Here is a 16,956-nt window from a genome sequence, read left to right on the forward strand (position 1 = left end):
TAAATCTCTTTACTTTTTTATTCGGCTGGTATAAGGTTTTAATTCCTAATTCATGATCCGTCCTGCTCCAGAGGATGGCATTAAAGTCTAGAGAACATAGCATGCTAGGCCAGGAGGTCATTAGTGCTCCTGGTTGAGCGAAATCCATGGACCTATTGGCCTTCGTTGCTGTTTGTGAATGTTTTTAGCAACGAAGCCTTGGAGAGAAATTAAAGAGGCTCTGAGCTCTTCTCCTCGTTTTCGCAGCTCCATTGCATTTTTAAAAATTTTTACTTTTGGGCATTGAGCGCTCAAAAACCGCCGTTTTCGCAGGATATTCACCAATTTTCGTAATCTGCGTAACTTAGCAGTCTGCTACATTTCCCCCTGTGCTACCTATCGCCTTTTAGCCTGCCTATTAACCACGATTGGCGAGGAATTTTGCAGGTTTGAACAACTTTTTACGATCAGGTTTTCTTTCCAGCGTTTTTTGTGCTGCCCCCAAGTCCTTTCGCCTACACAGGATCACACAGGTTAGGCCGATTTAGGCAGCTGTATTCACATTAGCTGGAGTCAGCTGACATAAAAACTCGTCTTAACGGTTTGTTAGTGTATTTTTTCCTTTTCTCTACTTTTTTTGCTTTCATCACCGTATTGTGTCAAAACATGTCCAGATCGACATCTGCCCTCTGACGATGGCCTGCTGATTTGAGGTTAGTTTGCCTCTTAATTTAAAAAAAATATAAGTTTACACCATTACAATGGTCCTGCAGAGCTACATCCTTCAAAGCCTTTACTGTGAAAATTTTGACCGCAAATTTCATTGGTCCACGTCAGGGAATGCCCCACTCTATTGCGCACGCGTTAAAGATCAATCTGTTATTATCACTCGGTGATCAAAATGGCTCGTGGAGTCAACCTTGTTTTCTTATTTCTTCTGGTTTTTGTTTCTCCTTCAATTTTTGCCAACAAGGTAGACGAAGAGGAAAGTTGTAGGCGATATGCTGGTGGGCAAGTTTATCCGGAAAAGACTACGATTTCGGAGCATGCAGTTCACTGGAGCAAGGCACAAAGTACGTGAGTTCTATGTCCTAGACCCGCAAAACACGTGGATTTTAAATTTTCTGGGAATAAGAGAATTGTTTCTGCCTTTATCGTTCGCATATGAGAACTTCTTTGCAGAAAATCTGCTTTCAAGTTTCAAAATGTTGTTTTAACTCTTTTTTCCATACTTAAAAGAGAAATTATTGTGCACAATCGCGAAATATTTGCTGATAACTGCAGTTCAATTATTTTCTTTTTTTTTCTACGAGCCTTGAGGCTAATGTCTTTGAACGTAAGGAGTTGCTAAACAAAGATATCAATGCCAACATTGGTTGTTTATTCCGTTTTTAAGAAGCTCTTAACAATCAAAGGTACATATATCGACTGTTGTTGATGTTCGCTTTTATTTGCAAACCAGTGAATCGGAACGCAATGCGCTGAATATATTCACTACATTTCTTTTGTTTGTGTAACGCGCGGAGTTGATTTTATAGCTTGGAGCCATATTGATTGTTTTACTTCAGTGGATTATAAACTCAACCTTTGGCTAAACGGTGACTCGCCGATTGAGCAATTAATGGATGAGTTAATTCACCGGGCGATCGGAGAAGTTTGTAGGGTTTTGCTCGATGTTCTTGACTTGTTTGGCCCTGACATTGCATGAAAATTGAAGGAGTTTTGAAGATATATGTACTCTGAGAGACATGAAGCGGAGCTGATACAGTGCATTATGACTTCAGAGAACTGCTATTGCTTGAACAGTTTTCATTACATGAACGTGGAATGATCTTAAGCAGTATTTTTAATCGGAAACCGATAGTCTAACTTAGATTTGTACGCAAAGTACAAGCACACCAAAATATTTAGCTACTGTAGGTATAACAACTAATTTCTTGTGAATTCTTAAGTAAATTTGAGCTAAAAATGAGACCATTTTTGATGGAAATCAGAATATATGTATACACTTTGTGGAAAGTATAAGCATTATAATGATATATGTGCACAAATCCCAGCAGGATAATTGATTAGGCTCAAGTCAGTCAATTCATACCGAGCAGGGTTGAAAGTTAAAATTAAGTGTATGGTCAGTACAAAATGCAGATTACATGTAGACACAAAATGCAGACTTTAAACAAAAACATTTTTCTCTTGTCCAAATTGATCTCACACCTGACAAATATATAATTATAACTTCTTTATCAACTTGCTGAGGTCATATTCCATGTTGATGGAACCTTTGCCATCATCTACCTTTGGAAGAAAGGGGGTAAGTTTCTAGGGAAACTGTGGTGCTGCATTAGTGGGAGAGTATAACAGGGTAATTTTGTATTATCAACTGAGTTGATAACATAAATTGGCCACCATAAAGAGTTTTGAAGGTGAAGTTTTGAGCATTAGCCCTTTGTCAGAGAAATTGAGACTGTTACCTTTGGAATAGTCCACTTTGTGACATCACTGACCTGTACCTAGTTTTAAGCATAATCTCAAAACTTACCTTTTGAGCCGAGCTTTTTGTTTGTTGTCTCAGTAATGAAGTGTTTTTATCTTCTTTATCAAATTATAAGGTTTTGTTAACAGTTGCCTATATTTAACTTTAAGGTGATTTAACTTGGTTGCCATCATCATCAAAAAATTTAATTTATTTTCTATTATATTTTATTGAATTTTTACTTTCTGTGAAGCATATTTGATTATAGTTACATATATGTACACCATATAAATTTTAATTATCCTTATTATTATAATTATGTCCATTGCTAAAATATTCTCAGCCCAAGTCTGGAAATGTACTTTTAAACCCTTTACACCCTAACATCAGTATGCATATTCACCACACTGTTCTCTATACATTTCCTAAGGTGCTGACAAGGAGAATTTGTTGGAAAATCTAGAGCTTTTTTAGTTGGGGATCATATCCTTTATTCTCATGACCTTAAATATGTGATTCTGGAGTGATACTCAGGGTTCTCCCTAGTTTTCAGCAAAACAGGTAGGGTACCTTTTCAAACCGGTAAAGCTCATTTGCAGCTTCAGGCAGCTGGTCATTCTCAACTTTGTCATTTCCTAAAGCATACAGTACATCGTGCCTATCAAAAATTCTCCATCAAAAAATTCATAATGTGAACAATATACCTTTAGGTTCAGAGTTTGAACAAAACAAAGTAAAATTTTGTTTAAGAGCATTGTATTTGACTATGCCCTTTCCAAACTGCTTATAACATAAACTGGTATCCCTTCGATTTCAGGTGATATCTTTGGCATCACTTACATGGCATATTGCTGGAAAATCAGTGGTGTCAGCTACGAATCGCATTGCTATAAAAATGGAATCATATAGACTAGCTGAATTCGTGTTCAAATCATCTCAAATTCAGAACTTTTACGCTGTCGAGAGATTTTATTTTTAAGGCTTCTTTCAAACTGTTGTCTGAAACACATTTCAAGTAGAATTTCACGACAAAGACTAGCTTTGTCCCCACTTGTTCGTAGGGCAATTGTAGAGCTGTTAAGGTGGTTATTTCTGGCAATTGGCTGCTTTTCCATTGCTAGTACGTAACCTTTGTTTTGTTTACCCCTAAAATTCTTGTAAAGCTTACCAGCCACTCTTCATGACTTCTTGTTACTGGACAGAACCGACAGCATTGTTTGCTACTGTTTCATTGTGGAAACTAAAAAACTAAACAACACCACATTTGCATGTGCAGAGAACTGACAAATGTCATGAAATTTAGCAGAAAACCCACAAAAAATCACTCTTGCTTCAAAATTCGAAAGGTACCAGTCAGTGTTAGCTAACTAAAGCACACATAGATCTATAATAGTGGACACTGTCGGCTTGTTATTACACTTTCTTACCAGATTAGCTCACCATAAATGCATATTTTTTAGGGGTTCTGAGCGTTAGCAGGCGGTAATAAGTGCTCTTACAAGCTGTAAATTTTACCAGCTACTGCCTGACAAGGAGAACCCTGGATACTGTAAGGAGAAATTTCATGCCAGTCACTCTAGTTTGTTGAAAAGTCAAGAGCCCTTTTAGTTGGGGATCATTTCCTATATTCTCATGACCTTAAATGTGTGATTCTGGGGTGATATTGTAGGGAGAAATTTCATGTTAATCACTGTTAGGGGTCAAAGGGTTAAAGCATACCTACATTTTTCTGAAAATCATTGTTTAATGCCTTCTGAGCTAGGTATTTTCAGTGTTTTACCTAGCTCTTTAACTCCCATGAGTGACCAAGACATCTTATTTTCCTTACATTGTCAATACAGTATCAAGGAAAAAAGTCATGAGAATACAGTAAAGTATCATTTAGGGAATTATTGAAATTGATCCAATGACAAATTCTTCAAACTAGCATCATAAGAATTGTATGGCAGACAGTAAGGAGAATTACTGATTGAAATAAATTAGGGGAATGAGTTTTAATTATGACGCTCTAACATTTCTTCTGGGGAATAAGTGTTTAAACAGCATCTTAGACTAGTACATGCTGGTATGGCGTGTTTAGCGAGGGAGAAGTATTTTGGTGCAGCATGTACTTTGTACCTACTGTAGTCTACAGGCTGCATTCTCAACTTTGGTCTTAAAAAATCATCAATTGATTTTTTCATGGAATTTGAAATTTCCAAGCACTCAAAAATTTTTTAATGACTATTTTGTGAAAAATTTACAAATCTTCACTTTTCTTGCTCCTCTGATCAAAAGTCAAGGTGTTTAGTAGATTTTCAGCATTTGCATTGCAGCATTTACTCAAGGTTGTTATAAACTACAGGGTGGCATTTATTTCAAAATCATATTTCTCAATTCACTTATACAGATAACAGTAACTCTGTACTGAATATTATGTAAAACAGAAACATGTTTGAAGTTCCAAAGCCCCCTTTCTATATAGTAATGGTAATTTCCAAGAAAGGTAAATTTTAAGTTGTACAATGACTGTTATTTTTTCCTGTCATAAATGTTGAATAATTGTATTATTCCTTTAGTTGGGCTCAGAATTTATTCAAGGGCTGTGACTGTGCATGTGTTCATGTAGGCAATCAATTTATTTCACATGCCATAAATCAGTACAAGTAAATTTTTCAGTGGCTAACCTGAAACAAGCAATATAATTTGTAGTCTTTAAAAGATATAAGATTGCTGATTTATCCCAAATTGCTGGAGTTATATTTTGTGATCACTTAGTTATATACATGCAAAAATATGACTCTGTTTTCCCCTTAATAATGTTTACTGGGTAGATGTATTTTGGCTCACTGATTCTGCCCTCATTTAGGTTATTGACCAAAGAAAGACAAATTTTATGAACATGTCAGCACTTATGTGAACTTTGTTGCCAAAAATGTCCTCTTGATGGATAAGGATTAAGTTCTGGAAGCAGTAACCTTTAAAAAATTAACCCTCCAAAACAATTTACATTTTGTGGGCCTCAAACAGAAAAGAAGTTTGAAAAGACTGTCAATCTTGCTTGCCATTTCTGGTGACTTAGGGTGGTCATTAATTTGGGTATGGAGCTCAGTTTATTATTATATCAACAACAGGTGATGACAATTGAAAAACTTGTGACCTTGAGGGTATTATTTTGATATTATTCAGCTATAAGCCAACTGATTTTTACTTAAATTTAAGTTTAAGTTTTTTTATGCATGTGTTTTATGCAAGGGAACCTTTATTAACTTTCATACTTTATTTTCATTGCATAGCTTTTTTACAAGTTTCATTTGAGAGAAAAGCAGTTTTAAGTGTGAATTTATGCAAAATTGTTGGGTCTTTGTTACACATAAAGTCCAAGAATAGGTCTTGGCTCACTCATGTTGGTTCACCATTTAATTCCCAGAATCATCCCATTTTTCTTTCATTTTGTGAAAACCTAAAGATTTCCCAGCCTGGAACCTTGCACTTTAAAAGGGAGATTTGAAACCCCTTTTTGATGTGTGAAATGCTGTTTAAAATATTGGCGAAGCATTAATTTTTCTAAAATTAGTGTTTGAAATAGGATGGGAACCCCATTTGCTACCCAGCTCTTTGGTGTTAATTTGTTTAAGAGAAAGGGGTGGTGAAGTGTAGCAAAAAAGTCTTTAGTGTTTGGAAACGTCAATTCAGTCTCAGAATATCTGAGTTCTTCATAGGAAAATCTTTTTTGTGTTCCCTTTTTGTTTCTGATTTTGATATAAATATTGTCCTTTAGATGTAAAATGGTGACCTGTGAATCTTTTTCTGCATAGTTTCTAAACCAGCACCACATTGGGAAGGGACTGCTGTTGTTAATGGAGAATTCAAAGAGTTAAAGATTACTGATTTTAGAGGTAAGTTTTTTCTGTGAGCTCATAGATACAGCTGTAACTTGGAAAACTAAGAGCCTTATGTGAAGTCGAATCACAGGTTTGTAAAGATCTTGTATGCAGCTACTGGTAATTCTGCTAGAAGCAGTTTGACACTGTAATGCTCATAAATATTTTCCTTTTTGTGTGTGCTATTCTATAAACAGTAGCCTCTGCCTGGGCTTGATTGAACAGATATTTGTTAGTGGGCATTGCCTGTTGGGAGATGTGTGAGGCAGGTTCAGTCAAGTGACTTGTTGAGACCAAATGCATCTAATGAAACATTGTTTAAAAATATTATGCTCTCCTTTAAAAACCTTCACCTAGCTTAATTTTTGGCATGTTTACATGATGTTTTTCATCATCTGTTGACGATTTGTCTTTTCCTTCCAGTTTTTTCCTTCTGATTTGTGAAAAACCTTCCCCTTGCTCAATTTTTGGCATGTTTCTGTGATGTTTTGTCATCTGTTGATGATTTGCCATTTCCTTCCAGTTTATTCTAATTTTTGTTATATTACTTTTTCCTACACAGGAAAATATCTGGTTTTCTTTTTCTATCCCCTTGACTTGTGAGTATTAGATGTTAGTATACTCTTTGACTAAAAGTTTGCTGTACTTTGCTACCTTCATGCTATCCCCCTAAATTTAAGCCATCTCTTCACAATTGCTACAGTAGTCAACATTGTTCTCAAGATGACTGATATTAAAAGTTTCATTAATTGCATGCATATTATTTTAAATTGAATCATTACAAATAACACCTACTGTATTTGTTGTCATTTACAGCACTTTTGTTTGTCCAACGGAGATCATTGCCTTCAGTGACAGAATTGAAGAGTTCAGGGCAATCAACACTGAAGTTGTTGGTTGTTCAGTAGATTCAGTTTTTACCCATTTAGCTTGGTATGTTAATCCTTTACACCCTAACATCAGTATGTATATCCTCCATACTACTCTTTAGTCATTTCCAAGGGTTCTGACAAGGAGAATTTGTTCAACAATCAAGAGTTTCTTTAGTTGGTGATCATCTCCTTTATTCTCATGACCTAAATGTTTGATTTTGGGGTGATGTTGTAAGGAGAAATTAGATGTTAGTCACTCTCAGGGGTTTAAGGGTCAATCCTAAATTTTAACTGAATTTGTAACTTTAAAGGATTTGAGAGTTTTAAAAAAACAGAGAAAGGTATTTCCAATTTATATTGAAGATTTGTAGAATGTCAGAAATTAAAGTAAAAAGGAAAAATTTCCATTTTTGTTAAAAAAAATCTACCATAAAATGTATTCCAGTTTTAAGTTACATTCATTCTACATGTTTGTGTAAAGTGTTAGATTATTACAATATAGTCATCCAGGAGGGAACTTTTGAATGATTTCATGGGTAATGATAAAGATATATATTGCTACAGCAGTGTTCACCCTTATTTTAAGCATGATTGGTAATTTAAGGAATTCTTAAAACAGCTAGTAGAGCAATCCTTGTACCTATTGAATTGTTAAGAATTCCCAGAAGTACCAGAAGCAATAAATAAGTTCCTATATTCCTTTCAATTCTAGGATAAACACTCCAAGGAAAGAGGGTGGTCTGGGAAGGCTTAAATATCCTCTGTTATCTGACTTAAACCACCAAATTGCTAAAGATTATGGAGTACTGCTTGAGAATGAAGGTCACACCTTAAGGTGAGGATATCTGTGTTTTGTATTTCCTCATGTTTCTGACTTTTTGTGTCTGTAGGCCATTCTATTTAAACATGTGTTTAGTGTTTATCAGCTGTGATCCTCTTGGAATAATAAACATTATTCAACAAAGTGGAGATGAAATAGCTGGGGATATTAACCGAGCTGCAAAGCAGCTAGGTAAATATCTACCACTTTCACCTACACTGAGGTAAATAATTATATTAGCATGTACACTGTATATACCACACAGAAATAAAAAAAATCAGTACATTTCTGACAATATACAAAGAAATGGTTGGAAATTAAATTTTTGATGCATGATTCTGTTGCCTCGGCTGCTCGAAGGGGAAGAGTACTTGTTAATCACTTTCAAGCCAGCCAATCAGAGCACACAAAAAGTACTATTCATCTGTGTGGTATGTACCAAAAAAACTTATTAGATGTAATGATGATAATGATGATCATTTAATAGACCATATGTACTTGAACAAAGTATTTCATTATCTGCAATCTACCTATTCTTGATTTCTAAAAGCTGAACATTTCTTTGTTAGTGCTCCTACCCTGGATCAAGATATCCAGTTTTGAGCACCTGACTGGCATTATCTTGTTGCATTGTTGGCTGTCACACCACATAGTTAAGAAAAACTTAACTCATATACTGAAGAGTCTCTCTTGGTCGGATGGTTTTTTCCCCTTAATATTACTACTTTTGAGGGGGAGCTGGAGGGAGGGGGGGGGAGGGGTGTTCCCGTAATGGACATGACATCCATGGATTAAATACACTCTCAGACCAGGTCTGATCAGGTTGCTATACTTTGCTTCCTTCATGCTATATAACAGGTCTGATAGTTAGGCAGGGGAGATTTGGTGAAGGTGAGAATATTCTTACTTCTATGACCACTTTTATTACATGCCTGTTGTTCTATTTCAGGGGTTTATTTATAATCGATGACAAAGGAACTCTACGACAGATCACAATGAATGATCTACCGGTATGTTGTAACTGTACATGTATGACTGTAATTGTACCGTGAACTTCTACTGCGAGTTTTATGTAGCTGTTTGCTTCTACAGTTAATTGTTCTTGATACGCTGAGAAAATTTATCTGTCCATTCATATAATTTGATTCGAGTCTGGCCCTCGTCCACTGTCACGCGGTAAAAATCTCAAGCTCATTGTTTAAGTGTTAAGCAGTGGGGATCCCTTTCCTTTTATTTCGTGACGTTTTTATTATTTCATTTGAAAAATAGTGATATTTCGATTTTGATTTGGTCAAGGGAGAAAAAAAGCTTAGTAGATAGTATCAAAAAAAAGGCTCCTGGTGTCCAGTCTCCTGATTTTTTTGTGGTTCGCGGTCTTTGGCTTTATAAAGTGTGAAGTACTATTTATAACTTAGCTACTCAAAGAAGCTAATCTAAACTGGTTATTTCGCAGGTGGGCCGATCAGTCGACGAGACTTTACGTTTAGTCCAGGCTTTCCAATATACTGACAAACACGGGGAAGTTTGTCCGGCCGGTTGGAAGCCTGGTAAAGAGACGATCATACCTGATCCAACAGAAAAGAAGAAGTACTTTGCAAAACAGACTGAAGGAGAAGATGAGGAAGAGAAGAAATAAACCGAACAAACTTTGGAATTGGAAAAAAAAACTGAGAGTTGTCTTAATTTAGGTGGCATTGTTTTACTCTGCATCCAGAAAAGTTACCAACGATTTGTAAGAAAACTTTTGGCGAGAATCGAGAAACAAATCTAACTTAAAGATAGATCTAGTAGTAGTCTCTTTAGTTGTTTTGTAGTGACGTTAAAGGCCTGCAATTTTCTGTGCGCGTAGTATTGAGGTGGAGTAATGGTGAGGTGATCCCCTTGTTTTGTTCCTCCGATGAGTATGGCTATAGTGAATTATTGGACTTCTTGCTATTTAAAAATCACCTCACATATTCTGGTAAGTTACTCCACGAGTTCACTCTGAAACCAATTCTTCAACCCGCTCTCTTGCTATACATTTCCTACGGTGCTGACAACGAGGATTTTGGCGATCATTCTCTTAATTCTCATGACCTAAATACTTGGCTCGGCTTGATACTGAAGACAGACTTTACATGATAGTAGCTCCGAGGGGTTAAAGAGTTGAAATGTTTCCCTAAGTCTAGGTGAGCAAGTCAATAGAACAAATTGTCAGTAAACAATTTTCAGTTTGGAATCGAAAAGCATTCGCTGTTCAGGAAATGAGCCCGCGCCCCTACCCTGAAATTTCGATAAGTGTCGGAAATCTAGCCCCGCTTATTTGGTGTGAAACATGTGAACCAGTGGTGAGCAAAAATACTTGGCTGCAATTTAAAAGCACAGTCATGGTCGCTAGCGGAATGTATCCTATTTAACAGGGTGGTTGGAAAAACACGGAGATTTCGTTTTAGACTTAATGACCTTTTAAGCTGACCGTTCTTTCACTCGAACCAGCTCCCCTCCTCCAAGTGAAATAGACGTGTGGTGTGGGTCTTATCCTTGTTATTTAACAGCCTGTTTAATTAATTGGGCAAAAGGAAAGATTTAGAAAGAGTGAAGGGGTGTAACAGAATAAGAATTTCATAGTGTTCTAGTTTTCGTTCTTTCAGAAGTTCTTTTTACACTAAATTTGCAATATCAAGCAGAAGAGTGATAATCTAAAAACATCGCCTGCTTTTTCACTAAATTTTCCGAGCGTAAACTGCGTGAAGTAAGCAAAAACAGTAAGAAGAACTGAAACGAAGATCTGAAATGGATTTTAATTGGATTATGTACCAAGTAAATATCAATGGACTCCGTTTTTTCCACAGTTCATGATTTATGCCTGCTCTAGTCTCTTTGGATAGTACATTTCTTCCAAGCTGGCAAAGGCTTCAAGATTAACAAATTAAGTTATCAATCCAGTGAGTCAAAATGTATCAAATGCATGTCCAAATGCATATAAAAAAAGCAATCATATGTACAACGTACAACAAGTTAAAAATTCAAAGGTAAGATATGCCAAACACCAAAGGTTAAACTTGGTCTTAGGTGATGCTTGGAGCTATGAAATTGAAATACACAACTCACATGGCCATAAAGTTTCGTATTTAACTTATGATTTAGAAAACATCGCTGTATAATCCTAACGAAGACCATGTGAGATTAATTAAAAGGTTTTCTCGGCATAACTTGTCTTAAACATGGCCGCAACACCACTCAATCTCCGCAAAAAATCTCCTTTTAAAACTAAACCCTTTGACTTGGCAGTTTATTATTAAATGATATGGTAACAAATCGCTTATTTGATTATAGCCTCGATGCGGGTTATTTAATGATTCAACCAGTTCAATTCAACGCCGCGTAACATTAAATTTGTCACCCCGCATGCCTCTGTTGGTTTTGATTGTCATTAGTCAGTACCAAACGCCTGGGGTCTCCTCTTGTCTTCAAACAAATCCATCAGTGATGACCTACAAGAAAAGTATAAGAGCTGCAAAATTGAATGTTTTTCTTGAATTCCTCGAAAAATAAATTTAAGTGCCATGCTTTATTACAAAAGAAAAACTGAGAGTCTCGGCATGATTTTTCTGTTTTGTGTTATCCTTGCGCACCCTCTACCTCGGCTGCAGGAACGCAATGAAGATAAAAGACATGAAATTGAGTTTGACCTCAAGGAACAAAAAGGTGATAATTAACATCTCACTTTTCGTTGATTGAGCAAAATTAAAGGCATACTTACGATGGATACCTTTTAATTTCCGTTAATTCCAGTTTCACATCGTCCCCAATGAGTACAAATGGCGCCCAGTAATACCCTTTGCTGAACGTTTCAGACTCTCTCATGCACTTCATGGCTTGATTGACAGCTTCACTGGTACCCTTGCCTTCTTCCAGCGCTCCGTAGAAATGTTTCATGAACTCCTGAGTACCATCGTCATCAATGGCCCACAGGGATACCAGAACCGATCGAGCACCGGCACCTAAGAACGCTCGCGCAATGCCAACCACACCTTCGGCCATAACCTCACCGCAAGCGCTGTGACAGCAACTTAGCACAACCAGTTTCGCTCGCAGCCCGGCTCGTAGCACGTCTCTCATTGTCAGTAGATAGTCTTCCTCTTCAGCTTGACAGGTTGTCCTACTCGTGTTTGGTGCCAAGAGAATCTCTCCTGTTTCTTTTTTACCATGCGCTGCAATGTGAACCAACGCAACTGAAGAAATTCGTCTAAATACCTCTTCCTTTGTCGCCTCCCCTCCAACGAGAGGAGCAATACCGAGGATTCCTCCAATCATCTTCACCTCTTTCCTTGCACCCGGCAGCTGATTCAACAAATCACCCTGATAAAGGACTTGCTTGTAACATGGATCACCCACGAGCAGTGCACCGGTTTTATTGTGCAATTCTGTCGGGCAGTCTGAGATTGATTTTAAAATGGTTAGGGATGGAATTACTCGAATCCTGAAAGATTCGCACAGATACCTTGAATTCGAATCCACCAATGCTGCATAGGGCACCAAGCAAAGTGGACCTTCAGGAACAAATACAAGCTCATCTCCATCAATCAGATCTGCGATAGGAGCAACTATGATATCATAAAGCTTCCGCAGGGCATTTGTCGTCGCGTTTCGCGGAGAACCATCGCTCGTTCCTTTTTCATCTCGGCCCACTTGAGTTGAACTTTTTTCCCATTCAACAGCAGCCCTTGCACTAACTTGCAAGGAAGCAGCCTTATTCAAAGAGGTAATGTAAACTTCTAATTCACGTTGGTAAAGAAAGTTGTTCACATGCTTTATTCTCGATTGAACGACTTCCCCGTTCCGAATAGTCCACAAAGCAATGTAAGGTCCAGTAATTGCTAGGAAAACTACATCTGATGAAACGTTTCTTAATGAAAGACAATCAGAGCATTTCCTAGAGTTCGACCACGTAAAGGTTTGTCGAAAGCTATACTTTAAATCCACGAGATCTCTTAGATCTTGTGCACGTCCCTCCTCGGCAGCGAGAAGAGCTTTAACGTGTTCACCCTTCAGTAAAAGTACGCGCCAAACACCTTTGTATGCTGTTTTGTGAACATTTCGGTACGAAATCTTCCAGTGATGGTGCAAGCTAGCCCGAACGTTATTAAAAATCTCTCTACTAGAAATATAATAGTCGAGGGCGGTTTGGAGACATTCATGACTTTCAAAATTTGTAGCAAGACTACAAAGAGCCTGGGCAATCCCATGCTTGTCTCCCACTTCTTTAACAATTTCTAGATGACGTCTATGGTACTCGATGGCTGTTTTGAACTGTCCTAGACAATGATGAGCATTGCCAAGGTTGCCATAACTCACTCCTTCGCCAGCCTTGTCTCCCACTTCTTTGGCAATTTCTAGATTTTGTTTATGGTAGTCGATGGCTGTTTTGAACTGTCGTAGACGAAGATAAACACTGCCAAGGTTGCCATAACTCCCTCCTTCTCCAGCCCTGTCTCCCACTTCTTTGGCAATTTCTAGATCTTGTTTATGGTAGTCGATGGCTATTTTGAACTGTCCTAGACGACAATAAGCATTGCCAAGGTTGCCATAACTCCTTCCTTCTACAGCCGTGTCTCCCACTTCTTTGGCAATTTCTAGATGTTGTTTATGGTAGTCGATGGCTGTTTTGAACTGTCCTAGCCAATGATAAGCATTGCCAAGGTTGCCATAACTCGCTCCTTCTCCAGCCTTGTCTCCCACTTCTTTGGCAATTTCTAGATGTTGTTTATGGTAGTCGATGGCTGTTTTGAACTGTCCTAAACTACCATAATCACTGCCAAGGTTGCCATAACTCGTTCCTTCTCCAGCCTTGTCTCCCACTTCTTTGGCAATTTCTAGATGTTGTTTATGGTAGTCGATGGCTGTTTTGAACTGTCCTAGACCATTATAAGCATTGCCAAGGTTGCCATAACTCGCTCCTTCTCCAGCCTTGTCTCCCACTTCTTTGGCAATTTCTAGATGTTGTTTATGGTAGTCGATGGCTGTTTTGAACTGTCCTAAACTACCATAATCACTGCCAAGGTTGCCATAACTCGTTCCTTCTCCAGCCTTGTCTCCCACTTCTTTGGCAATTTCTAGATGTTGTTTATGGTAGTCGATGGCTGTTTTGAACTGTCCTAGCCGATGATAAGCATTGCCAAGGTTGCCATAACTCGCTCCTTCTCCAGCCTTGTCTCCCACTTCTTTGGCAATTTCTAGATGTTGTTTATGGTAGTCGATGGCTGTTTTGAACTGTCCTAGACCATTATAAGCATTGCCAAGGTTGCCATAACTCCTTCCTTCTCCAGCCTTGTCTCCCACTTCTTTGGCAATTTCTAGATGTTGTTTATAGTAGTCGATGGCTGTTTTGAACTGTCGTAGACGAAGATAAGCATTGCCAAGGTTGCCATAACTCCTTCCTTCTCCAGCCTTGTCTCCCACTTCTTTCGCAATTTCTAGATGTTGTTTATAGTAGTCGATGGCTGTTTTGAACTGTCGTAGACGAAGATAAACATTGCCATTTGTAGCACTCTAGTCGGCTGCTATTGGTGCATTTCGATCCTCATTATTATTCCGGTTGTTAGATGGTGTTCCCTCATAGGTCCTCTTTGATCGGCTATTGTGTTGTTTGATCGTGAGTATCCAAGCTTCGTGAATTTCGATTCCACTATCTCCACTGATGTTGTTGAGATGAAGTTTTATATGGATAACCTCTTTAACCCTACGTGTGTACCAGTGGGGGCATTCACCCACCAATCTCAGTCAGTGAAGCATGGTATTGTTAAGTGTCTATTCGACGATCAGACACCACAACAGCCGATTAATGAGGACCTATGGGGGAACACCATCTAACAACCGGAATAATAATGAGGATCGAAATGCACCAATAGCAACGAAGCAACGCGCTACAAATAGCGACACGTAAACAAACGACCCCACTGCCTGATGAAGACTAGCAGTATTGCAGTAGAAATGTCGCGATCAAACAAACGAATAAAGTTCATCTCCTTTCCTGGTTTGAGTTTCCCTTATGGTTTGGAAATGTGTCGCTAAGTTTTATTACGCACTTATTTAGACCCTAGGTTTTACGTTCGAACGAGGTCTTTAAAAAAGACCAGAGATAAGTATTTTCCCTATTACACCTCTGTAATTGGGCCATGAGAATCACTCGCACAGAATTCCTCTGAATTCCTTCCTGGATGTGGATTTTCAACGAGGTTCTTAAGTTTGTGAAAGTGACTAGACTCCAAAGAAAATACAGAGACAGAGAGCTAGGCTTTTGTTCTAGCCATAAGAATTTTTCGCTTTATAATCTTTAGAACGTACGTATATTTTAGAAGACTTCGGGATTTGGCTAACCCCGTTTTGATGATTTTATTTGAGTGAGTACTGGAAAAATATTGGCCCCTGCGGTCGTAACGATTAAGCAATATAATTTCGTGATTTTCGTTACTGGCCCCTCGACCAAGACCTGTGAACTCGAGATGCACGTTTTAACCTCTTTAGAGTTTCTGGTTGCCTAATCAGTTCTATTTAAAAAAAAATTCAGGTAATGGTTGTCAGATTTACCTTTTCTTGCTGTGGCTTTATCTCGCCGGATGCGATTGTCTCACTACCACACTTGTTTAATAGATGACGCAACCTTTTACTATTATCGTCCATCTTCAATGCGTTAAGTCAAATGACACTGCTGAGAGGAAAGGTGGAATGCTTAGGGAGGGTGTTTCATCCAGTTTTTAGGAGAAAGTCTATTAGACACTGCAGGACTTCTACCTGCAGAGTGCCTTTTCGGCCTTTGAGAACTCGACGAAAGCACCTTTCTTACAGAATTGTCAATCTTGATAACTTTGCTTTGCAGTTCACACAGTAATTCGATTAAGTCGCACACTTGTCAGATTTTTTAATTGTTCAGCCTTTTAACTCTTTACGGTGGCCAATTTACGTTTCCAACTCAGTTGTTAATACTAAATTACCTGCTATACTCTCCCACCGACGTAGCACCACAGTTTCTTTGGAAACTTACCCCCTTTTTTCATTTCTAATTGTTCGCCTTGCCTAAAATATCGGTCCCTTACTTGTTACTCCATGCTCTTTTACATTAATTTTAACGAAGTGAAACCGTATCCATTCACTTCAAGAAAAAAAACAACGTTCGTAAAAGAGCAGCGTTCCAAAGACTACTGAGTAAAAAAAAATTTTATCTACAAGGTTGAATAATTAAGGATTATGTTATGTTTCGGTGGGACACAAGGAAAAGGGCAATCATGACTGACAAGAAGTTTCAAAGTCTTTTCAATTTAAGAGCAATTAAGGGACCACCAATAACGAGCTCTGAAGGAAATAGAGTGGATTAGGGCTTTCATCGTCACACAGACTAAGAAAGACGATTAGATACAACCGTAATAGCCAGACAAAAAGGAAATAAATGTTGATGAAGGTTGGACCAAGCCGTTTAAGAGAGGAAGGAAAACAGCTGAGGAGGCTTTGGTTTTGGATAACATTCCTGAACAAATCATAAGATATTGCGATAAAACTGTGAAAACGCAAGAATCATGATGACAAGGAGATTAAAAGATCCTAATTACAAAGACGACCCAGTGTAACGCGTGTGCACGATCCAAAGGGAACCTTTTGATGTAGACGGGATAAGAGACCAGGAACGACAGAAGATCAAGAACTTAAAGAGCTGAGCAATAGCAACGAGGTGTATAGCCACGAAGAGGAGATCTACAGTGTCGAAATTGGAAAAAGGAGAAAAAGATTGCCTTTAATGGACCAGAGAGAGAGAGAGATCGAACAAAGCGTACAAGTCGTGACTCTGCGTAGACACATTTTTCCTTCAAGCTCACTTGGTTTTTCACTGAGTGTGATGACCTTTTGAAACAGTTGGATTTATACATTTCATTTGTAATTGATATCATTATTTATTCAGCAGCATCGTTTTTATCT

The 16,956-nt window shown here is 38.0% G+C and overlaps 2 protein-coding genes across 2 annotated transcripts in view; one reads left to right on the plus strand and one right to left on the minus strand.

Moving 5' to 3' along the window:
- The first annotated feature begins 840 nt into the window (after positions 1-840).
- Positions 841-9,790, plus strand: LOC131779957 (peroxiredoxin-4). Its single transcript, XM_066172173.1, has 7 exons — positions 841-1,052; positions 6,250-6,330; positions 6,878-6,914; positions 7,132-7,248; positions 7,900-8,022; positions 8,957-9,017; positions 9,461-9,790. The coding sequence occupies exons 1-7, from the start codon at positions 881-883 to the stop codon at positions 9,641-9,643; spliced, it is 774 nt and encodes a 257-aa protein (XP_066028270.1). The 5' UTR covers positions 841-880; the 3' UTR covers positions 9,644-9,790.
- Positions 9,791-10,769: 979 nt separating this feature from the next.
- The window catches only part of LOC131787490 (uncharacterized), a 39,735-nt gene continuing 33,548 nt past the window's right edge, over positions 10,770-16,956 (minus strand). Inside the window, exons 46-49 of the mRNA XM_066172492.1 lie at positions 15,577-15,669; positions 14,329-14,499; positions 11,759-13,659; positions 10,770-11,480 (exon numbers count right to left, since the gene is read on the minus strand). Of these exons, the coding sequence (XP_066028589.1) occupies positions 11,420-11,480; positions 11,759-13,659; positions 14,329-14,499; positions 15,577-15,669 (2,226 nt within the window). The 3' untranslated portion in view covers positions 10,770-11,419. The remainder of the gene's footprint in view (positions 11,481-11,758; positions 13,660-14,328; positions 14,500-15,576; positions 15,670-16,956) is intronic.

Source organism: Pocillopora verrucosa, chromosome 9 (genome assembly GCF_036669915.1).
Source record: "Pocillopora verrucosa isolate sample1 chromosome 9, ASM3666991v2, whole genome shotgun sequence".
Lineage (NCBI taxonomy): Eukaryota > Metazoa > Cnidaria > Anthozoa > Scleractinia > Pocilloporidae > Pocillopora > Pocillopora verrucosa.

Excerpts from the sequence above, each read along its gene's own strand:
- LOC131779957 (XM_066172173.1), top strand. The coding sequence starts at position 881 with ATGGCTCGTGGAGTCAACCTTGTTTTCTTATTTCTTCTGGTTTTTGTT. Across the intron at positions 6,915-7,131 it reads TTTTTCTATCCCCTTGACTT|CACTTTTGTTTGTCCAACGG; the intron begins GTGAGTATTAGA and ends TGTCATTTACAG. Across the intron at positions 9,018-9,460 it reads TCACAATGAATGATCTACCG|GTGGGCCGATCAGTCGACGA; the intron begins GTATGTTGTAAC and ends GTTATTTCGCAG.